Raw genomic sequence first — 17,640 nt, 5'->3', positions numbered from 1 at the left:
AATGACTTCTGAGTCATCTCAGTCTTTTTTGAGATAGACCCAAAAGACTCATTAGGAATGTAATAAGGACAAGTGGGCTGTTTTATAATTTTTAATGTTCATTTTCCTTCATTTTTAAAACATAAAGACTGAACTAAGTTATCTTCTTCACACAATGACTGTGTTTCATGTTAAACCTTTAAACTAAAGTTAAAGATGTCTACTAATATAATAGAAAAAGGCATCCAAGTAAATTTGTCTAAAACTTTTTACAATGCGGCGTATCCCATTTGTCCTCTGGTACGTATAACTAATTTCCCTTTGGGATAATAAAGAGAATGTTATTTGTTTATTTAGTTATTAATTTATTTGTTGTTAATTAATTTCTTTCTTTATTTGTTTGTTTATTCTATTGAATTCTATTTTATCTATCAATGGCCTGTACAAATATTAAATCATTCCATCACAATGTTTCTGTTTCTGAATGCAAGTTAGAAAAACAATGGTGAGTTTGGAATGGAAGAATATTTTTTTTAACCCTTTGTATGTTAAGTTTTGGTGATAGGCTAACTTGAAGTTGCCATAGTATTTTATGATTTAAACCAGGACAGGTAGTTCTTTCGAGTCCTTAGCCCGTTGAACCAGAGTTTATCCCAGTTTCTGTAGCGTTAATTTGATTGAAGAATTCAAATTTACGAAAATATTTTCAAGCTGGGTGGGGATCCTGACCTCCCATAGAGGTCAGGGAGGTACTTACTGTGTCTTCTATCCCCTTATATCTGTTTTTCAACAACCTTTCTGTCTTTGTCTTGGAATGAGATTACTTGTTTTTTTCCTGGCCTTCGTCAGAGTCCTGGCTGGGAGGGAAACAGTCAAATGCATAGTTATTGTTTTGGGAGATGATATTTTTTTCCTTGTAAATCATCTCTTTGTTATGTATTATTATATTATTTTAATGCATAATGTAAGCATTTGAGTGTATTCCTCTTTGTTGGATTTTGTACTTGTGCCCGGGTGAGACTTATAGGTGATCTCAAACTAAGTACATTGGTGGTATGCTCTTGGAATCTACATCTGATCCCTATTGTTCCCAGTTCCCCTATGTCTTACTTTTTCTTGGGTGCTTTAATTGTAATTCTAGAACTTTTTACTATCCCATTTTCTTCCTTTTTACTGGCGCTGATATAACCTAAATGTGTTGAAAGCGCTGTAATACCCTTCAAAACATTAAAAAACATCGAATTCAACCTCTTCCATTTTTTAGTTCATACCAACATGCTAGCAGATTAATACTGTGGGTCACATATTGCAGTATTCATCCAGCATTAATTGAGTAGCTCCTGGGTATGTTAGATTCGACAGAAAATATTTTACGATAGACTTGCATCCTAAGCAAAGGGTAGTAAGCAATTGATATTGTGATGTTAACACCAATGAAACCGGGATAAACTTCAGCTCTGTGTAATTAAGTTTTTTATTTATTATTTTTCATTCAACTTCACTATTGTTTTCATTGCGTTCATTGTTATGACCATCTGATAACAATTTCTTCCAATCATATATTGCCATAGTCTCCATGTTACAAAGATTCTTTTATATTGATAGCATACCAAATTGATACAGTGCCTTATGATTGTTGAGATTGGTTTTAGACCTTTGGTTTTACTTGTAGGTTAGGGAGTTTGAACACTAAATATTCGCTTCTTGAAAGGACCCCATAGCTCAGTTTTTAGACCACTCGCTTCATACAAAGATTGAGATCAGGTGAATTTGAAATGTTTTTCTGAGCCCCACTCCCTCCGCACACACTCACACATCTGTGCCCACCCAACAGTAATTGGGAAGCTGGTAGTTTGATCAGGTGGAAAGTACTTCACGAATGACTAGCGCCCTATCTAAGGGAAAGCAAGAAATTGTTATTTTCCATTTTATGCTATGGGAACCAAGGTAAACTCTGGTTCCGTGGGCCTTATGGCTCTGAGTGACTTTTTTTTTAGTTTTTTTTTTTTTTTATCTTAACAAAGACAAAGTGGCGGGTGGTTGGATGGGAGCATCACCCTTGAATCATATACCTATGATGTTCGCATGGGTGTACGATCCGATAGTGATGTCGTTTCTTATTCTCTTTACTAGCCTATCCTGCTTCTTTGGTTTGTGATTGTATTTTTGACAGGGGATATTTTTTTTTCTGTAAATCTTCTGCCTGTTTGTTCTTGGTTATTTATAATTTAGCTTATGATATCTTTAGGTTATGATTTTGATTTACATTTGTACTATTTTTATTAGATTGCTTGTTTTTTTGTTTCAGCGGTCTCTCATATAACCTCAATTGTGTTGGAAGAGACCTAAAGCAACAAACAAACAAACAAACAAACAAAAAGACAAAGTGAGATGACTATAACAAACAATGTCGTATACCAAGTGAAGGTTATGATTTTTTGCCCATCGACCAAAGGTGACATCTGTACTCATTACATTTGTATCAGGAATAATAAATTTATTACTGGGTGGGGTTCCTGACCTCCCATAGTTGTTAGGGAGGTATTTGTTCGGTCTTCTATCCCCCTGTATCTGTTTTCCAAATTGTTTTCTGTCTTTGTCTTGGAATAAGATTACTTAGTTTTGTCCTGACCCTGGCAGGAGTGCTTGGCTGGGAGGGAAACAGTTGAATGTATCGTTATAGTTTTGGGAGATTATATTTTTTTCTTTGAAAATCATCTATCTGTTATGTACTGTTTTTTTTATTTTTAATTTTAACATATTTGTAAACATTTGAGTGCATTCCTCTTATTGGTATCTTGTACTGGTGTCTAGGTGAGACTTTTAGGTGATCTCAAACAAAGTACACTGATACTGTGCTCTTGAAATCTACATCTGTTCCCTATTTGAACCGTTTCCCCGTTGTCTTACTTATTCCTGAAGTGCTTTTAACTGTACAGCTATAATATTTTTGCTTTCCAATTTTCTTCCTTATTACTGCCCTTGATATGACCTAAATGTGTTGCAAGCGCCGTAAAACCCTTAAAAGCAAAAAAATTATACTATGAAATAGCATGACACTTTCATTGCTGTATTATCTAAAAATATTGTATTTTTTGAAGACGGAAAGAAATGATAATAAATCTAGTAAACATCATTTTGAATCTGTTCATATGTAGAACATTTTTCTTTTTACACTTGACATGGTTTCAAAGTTTTACAATTCTGTTAATAAATAAAATAACTTTATTCTTGTTTCATGTACCGGTACATACCAGATATAAATGCCATGACTGCCATGACTTGGTTCCTTGTTTATTGTTTACACTCAGCTGCTATTTTAATTTTACTATTATTTATTGCATGCCATGCACCATTTTAAAAATATATATGTATTGAAATGCACCATTTTTATAATCTCATTGTACAGATCTATAAATATAAAGCTATAATTTACCAAATAATGGGATTCAAAGCCTTTTTTGTTTCTTTTTTATTGTTTAGTTCACGCATCTACGTTTTACATCTCTGTGATCTTGGATCCTGCCATGGTAGAGGCTGAGGGGCTATCCTTTTACAATCTCTACCACTGACTAGGGTGTGCCCTTGTAACTTTTCCGATAAAAAAAAAATTGAGCTTTTATATAGCGCAATATCCACTAAACGTATTCAAAGCGCTTTATACTGGGTGGGGACTCTGACCTCCCGTAGCGGGCAGGGAGGTACATACTGTGTCTTCAATACCCTTATATCTGTTTTCCAACATGCTTTCTGTCTTTGTCTTGGAATGAGATTACTTGTTTTTTTTTCCTGGCCCTGGTCGGAGTCCTGGCTGGGAGGGAAACAGTCAAATGCATAGTTATTGTTTTGGGAGATGATATTTTTTTCCTTGTAAGTCATCTCTCTGATATGTATTGTTATATTTTTCAATTTTTAACATACATTTGTAAACATTTGAGTGTATTTCTCTTAGTGGGATCTTGTGCTGGTGTCTGGGTGAGACTTTCAGATTATCAGAAGCTAAGTACTTTGTAAGTGTGCTCTTGGAGTCTACATCTGTTTCCTATTTGAACCAATTCCCCTTTGTCTTACCTTTTCTTGGGTGCTCTAACTGTAATTCTAGAACTTTTTAGTATCCCATTTTCTTCATTTTTACTGGCGCTGATATGACCTTAATGTTTTGCAAGCGTCGTAAAACCCTTAAAAATAAATAAATAATAAAAGCGCTTTACAAGGGGACCCTGGCCAACAATATGTAGGACGGGACATGACGCCTATTAGGCAACATTACCAAATAAATTCCGGACAGAGACTTCAGAGACGACGCCAGGTACTCATATTACACTTGAGTATGGTGAGAGAAAGTGAGTAAACAGCCTTCTCCAAGGACTCAACTATGCGCCGAGCGAGGCTCGAACCCAGGACCTTCCGATCCGAAAGCGAGTGTCACACCACAAGACCACATAGCCGAATATCATTTTGGGGAGGCCAAGATTATGGCTGGTTTCATTTACTAAGAGGGAGACAGTCAAATTTTTAAAAAGTATTAAAAGGAGATTTTGAAAATTGTACACTTATTGAGAAGTAGGATGGAAAGGGGATGGGGGATGTATCGTCTTAATGAGTCGATGTAGTAAGAGATATTAGTATGACATTCCGTTTAAGAGAAATACAGTAGGGAAGAGAAGTCGTGACGTTACACCTTCTACTCTTCCAGTTCCAAACTCATTGGAAGTGTATGTAACCGGTCATTCGGAGGAGTAACAATGGATAGGATACATATTGAATCATAAGGTTACATAACTATCTTAGTAGTAGGATGACAACAAGATATGAAGTGAATAGAAAAGTGCCAGAAGACAATAGAGAATAAAAAATTTTCGCGGCGGTGGTGGGGTTTGAACCTGCGACCTTATTGGTACGACAACTCCGCCTGGCAGGTGAGAGCGTGGCTCTACCGTGTGAGCTATCCACGAACACAAAAATATTCGTTTCAAACTCAAAGTCATTACTAGATCCCTCTCTCACCCACTTCTTGAGACCGCCGATTCGTTCGTACACCACCATCGCGAATAATTTTGACCAGCAGTTAAGCTTAATAGCCAATATTCTCAACACAAACATATAACATAGAAACGATTGAGACATTGAGTATGCTCCGGTGTATGGGGTGAATTTTTAATTCAGAAAAGTGAGTGGAGCAGGCACTTATGTTGGTAACAACAAGATATGAAGTGAATAGAAAAGTGCCAGAAGACAATAGAGAATAAAAAATTTTCGCGGCGGTGGTGGGGTTTGTACCTGCGACCTTATTGGTACGACAACTCCGCCTGGCAGGTGAGAGCGTGGCTCTACCGTGTGAGCTATCCACGAACACAAAAATATTCGTTTCAAACTCAAAGTCATTACTAGATCCCTCTCTCACCCACTTCTTGAGACCGCCGATTCGTTCGTACACCACCATCGCGAATAATTTTGACCAGCAGTTAAGCTTAATAGCTTAATAGTAGTAGGATGTATTGCAAGATGGTTAGGATTACGGGACGAAAAAGAACAAGGATTGATGATCTTGAATGACGACCAGCATAATACATACACTTAGACAAGGTAATAATATGCAATCACTCTGAAACCAGAAGACCGATTACAAAAGGTATGTATCCCGTCCTCCGGGCGAGTGGGTTTACACTTCCAATGAGTTTGGAACCAGTTTTGTGACATCACACTTTTGACCCCTAAAGATCTCGTGGAAATCCAAAGATTGGAGAGCACGTAAGAAATCGTCAGACTGCTAGGAGTGTTTCAAAATGATCCGGTTTTCCGGATTTGTGTATTTTTAGTCTCGAGCCCACTTTACACTAACTTTTGATGTCATTTTTTTTATCCACTTATTTCTCTTTTAGGCTGTGAAATCGTCTATTATTTTATGAAATGTAAATTTTATAACTTTTCTATTTTGTGAGCATTTATATTTTTATATATTTAATTATTTTAAATGTGTTAATTTATGTAGTTAATTATATATATTTAATTTATAATTACGCGAGTGATAAACTGAAGAAACGTTCAACTGAAGCACAATTTCCATTATAAATGTTTATTCATTTTAAACAATCTTTGTGAACAATATCACATTTAATTATGCACGGCAATAATAATAATAATATTATTATTCTTGTTAATAATAATAATAATAATAATAATAATAATAATAATAATAATAATAATAATAATAATAATAATAATAATAATGATGATGATGATGATGATGATGATGATAATAATAATAATAATAATAATAATAATAATAATAATAATAATAATAGTAATAATAATAATAACAATAAATAATAATAATAATAATAATAATAATAATAATAATAATAATAATAATAATAATAATAATGGTTGGGATGATGATGATGATGATGATGATGATGATGATGATGATGATAATGGTGAAAACGATGATGATGGTGATGATGATGATGATGATGATGATGATGGTGATGATTATAACGATGATGATGATGATAATGATGATGATGATGATGATGATGATGATGATGATGATGATGATGATGATGATGACGATAATTGTAGTGAAATTGACTATAATAATTACAACAATAATAACAATGAATACAAAAATCATTTTTAAAATCACCATCATTATCAGAAACAAATTGAAAATGAACTTGATGCTAGACCATGTAGAATATGATAATATCACACACTGTAACATTAACGACACCAATTATTTACTTTCTAGATATCAATTAATTCATTTCTTACCATCAAGAAAGCTATCAAAAGCATGCCATTTTCCCAACTTTCACAATGCAATTAACCTAGATGTTGATTACATAAACGGTCTTTGTTTTCTTTCGCTGATGCTTTATGGCAAATTAAACGCGAAAATTAAATGTCCATATTGTAATGTCGTGCCGAGATTTTATTAATTAATTGTTGATTATTGATTTCTCTATCTACCGTGAGTTGCGCCAATTATGTGGTCTAGTGGTATGGCACTCGCCTTCGGATCTGAAGTTCCTGGGTTCGAGTCCTGAGCGGCGCATAGTTAGTTGACTCCTTGAAAAAAGGCTCGTTACTCACATTCTCTCACCGTGCTCAGGCGTAAACGAGTACCCCTGGGTGGGGTTCCTACCTCCCATAGCGGGCAGGGAGGTACTTGCTGTGTCTTCTATCCCCTCTTATCTGTTTTCCAATTGCTTTCTGTCTTTGTCTTGGAATGAGATTGCTTGGTTTTGTCCTGACCTTGGACGGAGTCCTTGGCTGAGAGGGAAACAGTCGAATGTATAGTTATAGTTTTGGGAGATTATATTTTTTTTCCTTGTAAATCATCTCTCAGTTATGTACTGTTACTCTTTTCATTTTTAACATATGATTTGTAAACATTTGAGTGTATTCCTCTTAGTGGGGACCTGTGCTGGTGTCTGGAGACTTTTAGGTGATCTCGAACTAAGTACTTTGATAGTGTGCTCTTGGAATCTACATCTGTTTCCTATTTGAACCAATTCCCCTGTCTTACCTTTTTCTTGGGTGCTTTCATTGCAATTCTAGAACTTTTTACTATCCCATTTTCTTCCTTTTTACTGGCGCTGATATGACCTTAATGTGTTGCAAGCGCCGTAAAACCCTTAAAAACAAAACAAAAAACAAACAAACGAGTACCTGGCCGTTAACAGCGTAGTCAGTCTCTGGAAGAATTGTGAAATAAAGCGTCATGTCTCGAAATATTAAGTGTTTCTGCTGGTTGGAGGCCCCTTTCATCGTTTTGAGCACGTTTAGTGGATATTGCGTTAGTTTTTACTACTTTCTGCTTTGGTTTTTGTTTTTTAAAAAAATAAATTGATTGCGTTCTTGATCACCATTCTATAATGTGAGTGAGGATTTATAAAGTGTTCATTAAATTTTGAACGCTATAACAATACAACGGGTCCCAATGCAAACATCGATACGTGACATAAATGGCGAGCACATGTCGCCGGGAAGTAGTCTAGCCGTCACAATTTTTATTTTCGATAAAGGAATTGCTATGCTAATGCCTGCTATTTTCCTATTTTGCACATTAGTATGGTGAGTGGAGTGCCTTTTCTAAGGACTGAATATTACCCCCCCCCCCCCCACCCACCCACACACACACACACACACACACACACACACACACACACACTGCGAGAGTGAAACGAACCTTAGAGAAGGTTAGAACTCGATTTGCAAACCTCTAGTCTCATGTAAGTACCATCCCCGCCAACATCACCATCACTACCACCATCACCATCATCATCATCATCATCATCATAGTCATTGTACGGATCAGGTACAGCAGCAGCATCATCAACAATGCGTATACATAGTAACTATGGCAGTAATGTCAAAATTAAACAATGAGCAATATAAACATATCAAACAATACAAACATATGATTTGTTCGTCACAAATAGTTAAAAGCATCAACTCTCTCTCTCTCTCTCTCTCTCTCTCTCTCTCTCTCTCTCTCTCTCTCTCTCTCTTCCTTTCCCTTCTCTTCTCTTCTCTTCTCTCTTTCTCTCTATCTATCTCCCCCTCTCTCTCTCTCTCTCTCTCACTCACACACACACACACACACACACACACACACGACATACACACTCTGTCTAGCTCACATTTTTCTCTCATCCTCTCACACTCAACACATGTATAATAAATAGTACTGCTAAAAGGTTAAGTATTCACCCTTAGCTTACTGCGCATACTCGTGTCCGAACTGAACGATTTCAACAATGGTGTATTTTATAATTAGGCCGTAGGCCATACAATCATAAAGATTTAAGTATTCATCGTATCGTTATTCCGACCTGCCAACTATTCAGCTTTCATCGGCAAGTATACTATAGAGATATTTTAGGAGCCAAATTTGTGAGAATGTGATTATATTTATCAAGTGTAGTTCATTCCGCCATAAAACCAGATTAATGCGGAAGGTCATAAATTTGAATTTTAAAAACCAAATGTGTAGAGGAAAATTTTAGAAATTGTTGTCACAATGGAATTTCGACATGGCATTACCGTTCATTGCGCTGACATGTGTTAATTTGGCTGGCCACGCAAACTATCTCCCCTTGTCTAGTATGACACTTCGCACATGTCTCAATTGTTTCTATGTTATATGTTTGTGTTGAGAATATTGGCTATTAAGCTTAACTGCTGGCCAGGTAACTTCGCGATGGTTGTGTGTTGGACCCGCGGTCTCCAGTTGTCGGTGAGAGAGAGAGAGAGAGAGAGAGAGAGAGAGAGAGAGAGAGAGAGAGAGAGAGAGAGAGAGAGAGCTCTAGTAATGAATGACCTGAGTTTGATACGAATTTTTTTGGATTCGAGGATAGCTCATACGGTAGAGTCACGCTCTCACCGGCCAGGCGGAGTTGTCGTACCAATAAGGTCGCAGGTTCAAACCCCGTCACCGCCGCGAAAATTTTCTTATTTTCTATTGTCTTCTGGCACTTTTCTATTCACTTCATCTCTTGTCGAAAACTGTAGATAGTTTTGTCATGTAATAATTCGTCCGATGAGTTGAGTCGAAGTAAACATAGGTGAACACCTAAGTCTACATTTTCATACAATGTCCGAAAACTGTAAATAGTTTTGTCATGTAATAATACGTCCGATGAGTTGAGTCGAAGTAAACATTGGTGAACACCAATATCTACAATTTCATACAATGTTAGAAAACAGTAGTTGTGTCATGTAATAATTCGTCTGATTAGTCGAAGTAAACATTGGTGAACTCCGAAGTCAAGAATTTCATACAATGTTAGAAAGCTGGCTCCAACAAACAAACCCATTGATCCTCCAATATCGCCTGAAAATAGAAAAGAAATTTTTAAAATAGCAAAATAATGATGAGTGAATGGCAAATCAACGGAAGCCTTCTAAAGTGTACTCATTTCAAAATACTACGAAAAAGTAAACAATAAAAAAACAACAAACAAAAAAAAAAGCATTGTTAGTTATTATCTCGACTAAATTCTTGGTCTGGCCTTTTGAAACAACTCCATGGATAATTACTTTCACACGTCATTTCCTGCTGACAACAAGTCACCACTACTGTCACGCAGCAATGCTTTCATACACTTGCTCCTAACCTGAGGTCGTCTGCATTGGATCCAATGAAGTAAACCGAATAGGGAATAATAGTGTGATGCCAAAATACTGGTTCTAATCTCCTTGGAAGTGAGACTTCAGTCCTCCGGAAGACTGAACACATGCCTTGTGTAATTGATTTTCTGTTTTCAGTGACGGCATCATACTTTCTAGCCTAAATGAATGCTGGTGGTCAATAACGACACTCCATCCGTGCTCTTTTACATAAGTGCTGCTAAGTGGTTAGTGGTATAACACTCGCTCTCGGATCGGAAGTTCCTGGGTTCGAGCCTCGCTCGCCGCATAGTTGCGTCCTTGGAAAATACTCTTTACTCACATTCTCTTACCGTACTAAGGTGTAAAATGAGTACCTGGCCGTTAACAGCGTTGTCTCTGTCCGAAACAATTGTAATATCGCCTTACAGGCGTCATGTCTCGTCCTACATGTTAATTATTGCTGTTGGCCAGGACCCCTTATAAAGCGCTTTGAGCACGTTTAGTGGATATTGCGCTATATAACAGCTCAAGTTAATTATTCATTTTATAAGAATCTGCCTATATTATATCCTGCTACTAAAATATACTGTGCATCACAATTAAGTTGCCACCCGATAATGGCTTATTCCTAAAAAAAAAAAATGAGCCGTGAAAATTTGGTGAAATGGTTTAAAATGAAAGTTAGAAACCTATGTAACAACGGGAAACACATCAGAAATCGACCAAAAAAAAAAAAACAACAAAAAACAAACAAACAAAAAACAACCATTTGGATGGAACAACCAAAGAAATAAATAGAGGATAAAAAAAAATCGACCCTACACATTTGATAACGAAATTTGAAAGCAAACAAATGCATAAGGCAAAGACAAAATCCGGCTTGTTTTCTAACCTTTTCATTCAGTATCTTGTGTGAGCATCAGCTGACTCTATGCATGCTTGCATCCGGTGTCGTATAGGGTGTGTGAGTGCAGCAATTTGTTGTTGACTTATTGCAACATACTCATCTCTCAGCGACAAGGCTCAGTTGCTGGAAAGCTCAAACTCCAATGATTGACACGACTCCTCAATTTGCCCCATGTCAGGTGACATGGCAGGGCAATCAATGGTTTTGATGTTGTGCCAATATTTCTGTTTTTCTATAAGATTATTGTCAGCAGTCTTGAGACAATTTAACATTTCTCCCATCGTTCTTGATGATAAAACGGCCTTATGCATGCCGATAGCTTGATTTCTTTGTGACTGTAAGTTTCTGCATGGCTTCACGATGGCTTTGTCACGAATGACTGTTTCTTTGCCCCGTTTCCTTTCCATGGGCTTAAAGTGACGTAATCGAGTTGTTTTTAAACGCAATCTCTGTCACGCATCTTTTAAAGGTGTGGATTGTGTGCGGATGACGTCACTTAGCGTAAAAAGAATAGACAAAATGACGGAGCTCAGAATATTTAATTTTGTTTTGTTCAATTTTTACACCTTCTAGTTTTTGCCTTTGAAATCCACGAAGGACTTATTTTTCTTTAAGCTTTGGGTACAAATTGGGTAAAGGTTTGTTCTTCCAGAAATGGACCATTATTGAAAGACTTTGACTTTATAGCCTCTGCGTATTTCTCTGTTATAGACGCAAGCACCATCCATTCTGTTTTCGTATGGCACTGCCATTTCGATTATTAATTTGGATGTTTCAGAATGAAGCAGGATGTCCGATCTCCTTCTAGTTTGTTTGATAACTCTTGGTTGGTCCTTTTATTTAGATAAATTAACTGACACCACCCAGTCGTCATAGCCATCTAGTTGCCTTCCTTTCTCAATAGGTATCATTGCTTTACCAAGCCATTCCTTTGTATATCCTGTCGTACTTAAGACTGGAGCTGCAGCTTTAGACGTGCTAGTATTTTCTTGGGCTGCTTTGCCAATTATTTAACTCTTTGTTTGAAGTTGTATTATCAATTTCATTTCAATACATCGTTTACCTATCATACTTACAAAGTAAGGCAAACATGTCATAAGCTCTTTGTTGTGTAATTTGCTCGTAGCTCTTCTCTCTGTAAAACAAATCCAACTGTAAAAAGTTCTCCCTGTTGAGAGTGATTCAAAATAGAACAATATTTCATTTGAAATGATTCAGAATAGAATTATTTTTAATTTAAAAAGACATTAAAAATACTTTAGAGCATTTGAAATAGCAACATTGTTATTTGAGATGATTCATAATATAAACATATTTCATTTGAAATTGTTCAGATTAGAAACTCATTTCATCTGAACTGATTCAGAAAAGAATTTAAAACAATTGTCCTATTGAATCAATTAGAGTGAGCAACCACAATAAACTGATATTATAGTGAGGTGACATTGAGGCTGAAAAGTAAATTTTATATTATAGACCTATGGCTAATATTATTGATTTAGAGTAAATACAAGATCACTTACTGTATGAACTTTGAATCCAGTTGACATGTGTCGTGATAAATATTCATATGTTCGATCAAATTCTGCAAACTGTCCAGAAACAAACTGTCTTGATTTTCCAACACTTTTCTGAAATCGCATTCCTCACGCAGTCGTGAGTATTTTTCAGAAACTTCCTTCGACAATGTCTCATAATCTTGAAGATACTCAGTCATATTTTTATCAATATAGAATTCTCGTAAGTTTTTATCACCAAGAACACAGCTCCAAATTTCATTGGAAGCAAAGACCAAGGGAACCCAGTCGTCGTAAATTCCCTGACCACGTAATCGAATCTTGGACATAAAATTTTTCAGATTACTCATACTCGCCAATGTGGATTCAGAAATGATGATTCTTGCAATTTCTAATTTAGTCATGCTCAGATTTGATGTGAAATTCTGATTTAAGTATACAATCCTCTGAAGTGTGGAAAATGTTGTTGATTGTGTGGCATCAATGTCCGTTAAGAGAGAATCGATTTTATTAAGAAGAGAATCATATCGGTCTTGAAATTGACGCCAGAGAGTTTTTAGATACTCATGTTTATCTAGAAGGAACTTGATTGGATACTCGATGCACTCCGCAAAGAATACACTTTTTGCATGATAGAAAGAACGGCCTGAAAGTAAAAACATGACATTGATTTCGTGCAATTTGCTCACATTTAGCTCTAGGTTCTCGTTCTTGTAAATTAGCTTTGCATATTTTAAATACTCTAACATAGCTTGTTTATATCTTTGGATATCATCTGGCAACCTGTTGCACATGTTTCTGGCCAATTCATTATGTGTCAGAGAATATTCCAAAAGCGGTTTAGGAGTGATGAAAGAATTGTTTAAGAAATCCTCATTGTTGTATTGGTAACGGAATATGGGAGCTCCGTATTCATACGAGCTGTAAAGCTCAGAAACATTTTGCAAAGCTCTATCGCATAAGTCAACTCTTCCGCCAATGATGTTTGCTAAAGTCAAGAATATCGCTGTCCTCACATCTTTGGGATAAAGCGGCTTGCTTCCATTTTTTGCAGCTATTTGTGCTATACGGGATTCTGTTTTGTAAGCAAATTCTTGATATCCGTGAGCGATGACTGATAATGTTCTTTCTTCCATTGCATCTCTGGCCCGAACAAAATTCTTCCTGACATGAAACTCTTGCCACATTATCAAATAAGTTTTATTTTCATAAGCAGTTTTCATCTCGTCGTACATTTCTAAAAGCTTTATTTTTTGATAGTTTATTTTATGCTTTACACTGCGATGTAAAATATCACGCACGCTTTCAAATTTTATTCTCACGTCTTTCTCCAGATCTGTATATGCCTTTAAAAGGGTCCTGTCCATTCTTGCCGTAGTGTCTCTGGAAGAAAAAAAAATGTATTTACTTATATGAACTTAGTGGGTTTTCTTGAGTAACGACGAGGGATTGGGGATTAACCCAGTTAATGTCCTCATTTGAACCATTCCTCTTGGTCATAGTTCATGCTATTGCAGATGGCGTGATTAGGGTTCGAGCTTTCTTTACAAACTATTGGAAGAATTTCTTCGCATTTTTCACTTTGTGATGATCTGTAACATACAAATACAATGATAGCCGGGTAGAACTGTTTGACCAAGACAAATAAAAATTCTTTAAAAAATAGGGAACCACTCAATTAAACGGTATTCAGCACACTATTGAATGGCATACGTGAGCAGTTTAATCAAATGTAAAGTTTTACCCAAAAATACAAACGAACACACACAGTCATAGTATAAATAAGACATACAAACATTTATAATATATATATATATATTATATAATATATATATATATATATATATATATATATATATATATATATATCAGTGTTGGTGGGTACTTGAAGATACAAGAGTGCACGATAATGTTGGTGAGAACGTATAAAATAAATAAGGTCAACTCACATTTTTCTTGCCGTGTAAGCACACTACGGTATGTAAGACATTGAAACAATTGTATCGGCAAAAAAAAATGTGAGTGACCTTATTTATTTTATACATATATATATATATATATATATATATATATATATATATATATATATATATATATTTATGAGTGTTGGTGGGTACTTGTAGGTACGAAAGTGCTCGATAATGGTGGTTAGAGCTATTATATAATGTAAATTTTTCACTCACATTTTTTTGCCGAGACGACTCGTTTCTGTGTTCCTTACACTTCCTCAGTCGGCATAATCCATTTGCAATGTCCGTAGAAAACTCCAAACTCTTTGGAGTTTGGAGTTTTCTACGGACATTGCAAATGGATTATGCCGACTGAGGAAGTGTAAGGAACACAGAAACGAGTCGTCTCGGCAAAAAAATGTGAGTGAAAAATTTACATTATATATATATATATATATATATATATATATATATATATATATATATATATATATATATATATATATATATATGAGCCAAGGTCAAAAATAAAAGTGACGTAATAGTCCATTTATGTTTCTATATATGTAGCAAAAACCCTGTACTTCATGAATCAAAGGCCCTTTAGATAACATTACGGTCAAACGCAGCATAATAACGTCAACAATGCCTATAGGTTGCTGGTGTCACATGTGACCGGTGACACCAAAATGAGACAAAAAGCGCAATAACCAAATAATTTTTGTTAAGTATCAAACTTTATTTAGTAAGTTATAAACAAAAAGACACAATCAACAACAATCATAGTACAATAGTGTTACCAACTATTGGAGAAAAGGTTGCTTTTTGGTGTCATCGGTCACAAGCAACATAGAATGCAAATATATTATTTCATAAAAATGATTGTACATTAACAACAACAACAATATTGCATATGCTTATTACCAGCAATGTTCAGAAACTTTTGGAATAAAATGTTGGGAAATAATGTGACCAAAGCATATCGACGGTCCGATGATCAAACCTCTGAAGTAGCGTTATCGTGAATCCGTTGATCAAAGCTCTGATGTCGACATCAGAGTCGCGCCCGGCGTTTTCACGGCGATCAATCATCCGATGTCACTTCCGAGGTTTGAACAAAGGGTTTTGAGATAGAGGAGAGCTGCAACACGTTTCTTAATACTTTGTATTGCATGGCAATCACTCATCATCATCATCATCATCACATCATCATCATCATCATCATCATCATCATCATCATCATCATCATCATCATCATCATCATACGGATGTAGGAGATGAAAATTGATATTTTTAAAAAATTTAAATAAACTTTAAAGATTAAGATAAAATTGTTATTTCCTTTTAGTTTGTTCATGTTTTAATTTTTCAATGTATATACAATTAATATATATAGGGAACCTTTGCAAAGTGCCCTGAACGCGTTTACTGGATATTGCCCTATATAAATGCTCAATGCTTTTTGTTTTTTTTTTAGTTTTGTTGTTTTTGGTTGCTTGTTTGTTTGTTTTTGTTTATTTAGCTTTTTCTTTTTCTATTTTTCTTTTAAATAAATCAAAAGATCCTTGTTGTTTGTTGGACAGGATTGGTAGGGGTTTAAATGGTGGTATGATATCAGGATGGCATCAGGTGGACATGACATGTGATTTAATAGGGTGATTGTCATGATGGAGCTTTGTTATTTTAAATTAATAGAGATAGGGAGAACAGGTGATCGGCGTATTATCTTTTTAAATACCCAATCATTATTTCGTACATTATATTTACTAGTAAAGCATAACCTGGAGATAATAGGCTTGAAGTTCAGTCGCATCGTGACTTTAGAAATTGACAATTATTTAGCAGCTGTGATATTTATGGATGCTCAAAATTATAGAGTCCAATGTCAATACAACCCTATTAACAGTAAAATGAAATATTGATTTTGAAGTTAAAAACACAATCATTCTTTCTAATCCACGAAAACAAACTATACATCATTTACATGACGTGTTTTTGATTGCTTGAAAGTACTTCTCCGTCTCCCTTGAACTCTGAACTAACATCAGAGGTTTGATCATCTTGAGACTAAAGAATAAGAGGGCGCGCTTATCTCTGAAGTTGACATCAGAGGTTAGATCAGCGGATTGGCAAAAACGCTAGCTCAGAGGTTTGATCAACGGGCCATCGATATCTTATTTAGCGACATTGTGTCACTGGTGACATTAGACCGATGACACCATTACTTATAGCAATACCTAATTGCAATTTCGACAATATATCATTAATTTCAGTCAAACCAGTGTAATAACCTCAGGTAAATATGGAATTTAATAATATTTCAGAAACCAAAGACTTCAAAAATAGAAATATACATGGAAAATAGAGCATCTGAATGTGACTTGTGACATAAGACCGGTGACACCATTACTTATACTTATGTACAAGCAACACCAACTCACACTTTCGTCCATACTATATCATTATTTTCAGTCTAAAAAGCATAATAACCGCAAATCAGATGACCATCCAAGCCAACAGTCAATTATGCTAAAATGAAATTCAATAATATGTGAAGAAACTAAATACTTTCAAATTGGAAATATACTTAGAAATTAGTAATACCATTGTTGCTATGTATTACTTCGGTCAAAATCGGCACTAGAACGCAATTTTGCCTCAATAAATCAAGAATAGCAACTGTACAAATCTAATACAGTCTGTTAAAATGGAATTCAATGACATTTCAAGCTTTGAAGAACATGAAAACAGAAATACATTAGAAACTTCAAACTTAAGTGTGAACTGTGACATTTTAACCAATGACACCAATGGTCACAAAAAGTACCAGAAGTCACACAAACCCTAGATAAATATCAGTCATGGTAATGAATTCATGTAACCAGACGACGACATCACCCTACTGCTCAAATCTGTTTGTTTGTAGTAATTTAGTGTGTTAATAGTAAAACAAATCAAATTTCTTGACAACCCTTCTATTGTAATATCCAATATCAAGTGTTGCTTGTGACAATGTAAAATAGCGATGACACCAAAGTTCAACTTACCTTTTCTGCATGGAGCAACGCTGGAAAGGCAACTGAAAGTGCTGCACTTCAAAGGCCTTATAAGAAGGGTGGATCAAAATTGCGAATCGCCATTTAACGAAACAAACTTCCACGTGTTCACG

The 17,640-nt window shown here is 35.5% G+C and overlaps 1 protein-coding gene across 1 annotated transcript in view; it reads right to left on the bottom strand.

The window, feature by feature from the left end:
* Positions 1 to 8,140: 8,140 nt before the first annotated feature.
* LOC144971748 (uncharacterized) overlaps positions 8,141 to 17,640 on the bottom strand; it is a 48,085-nt gene continuing 38,585 nt past the window's right edge. Inside the window, exons 9-11 of the mRNA XM_078912822.1 lie at positions 12,529 to 13,905; positions 12,082 to 12,173; positions 8,141 to 9,820 (exon numbers count right to left, since the gene is read on the bottom strand). Coding sequence (XP_078768948.1) covers positions 9,702 to 9,820; positions 12,082 to 12,173; positions 12,529 to 13,905 — 1,588 coding nt within the window. The 3' untranslated portion in view covers positions 8,141 to 9,701. The remainder of the gene's footprint in view (positions 9,821 to 12,081; positions 12,174 to 12,528; positions 13,906 to 17,640) is intronic.

This window comes from Berghia stephanieae, chromosome 4 (assembly GCF_034508935.2).
Source record: "Berghia stephanieae isolate SIO BIC M18660-M18661 chromosome 4, UCSD_Bste_1.3, whole genome shotgun sequence".
NCBI classification, from domain to species: Eukaryota; Metazoa; Mollusca; class Gastropoda; order Nudibranchia; family Aeolidiidae; genus Berghia; species Berghia stephanieae.
Note: the sequence above shows the minus strand (reverse complement) of the source record. Positions and strands in the feature narration are given on the sequence as shown.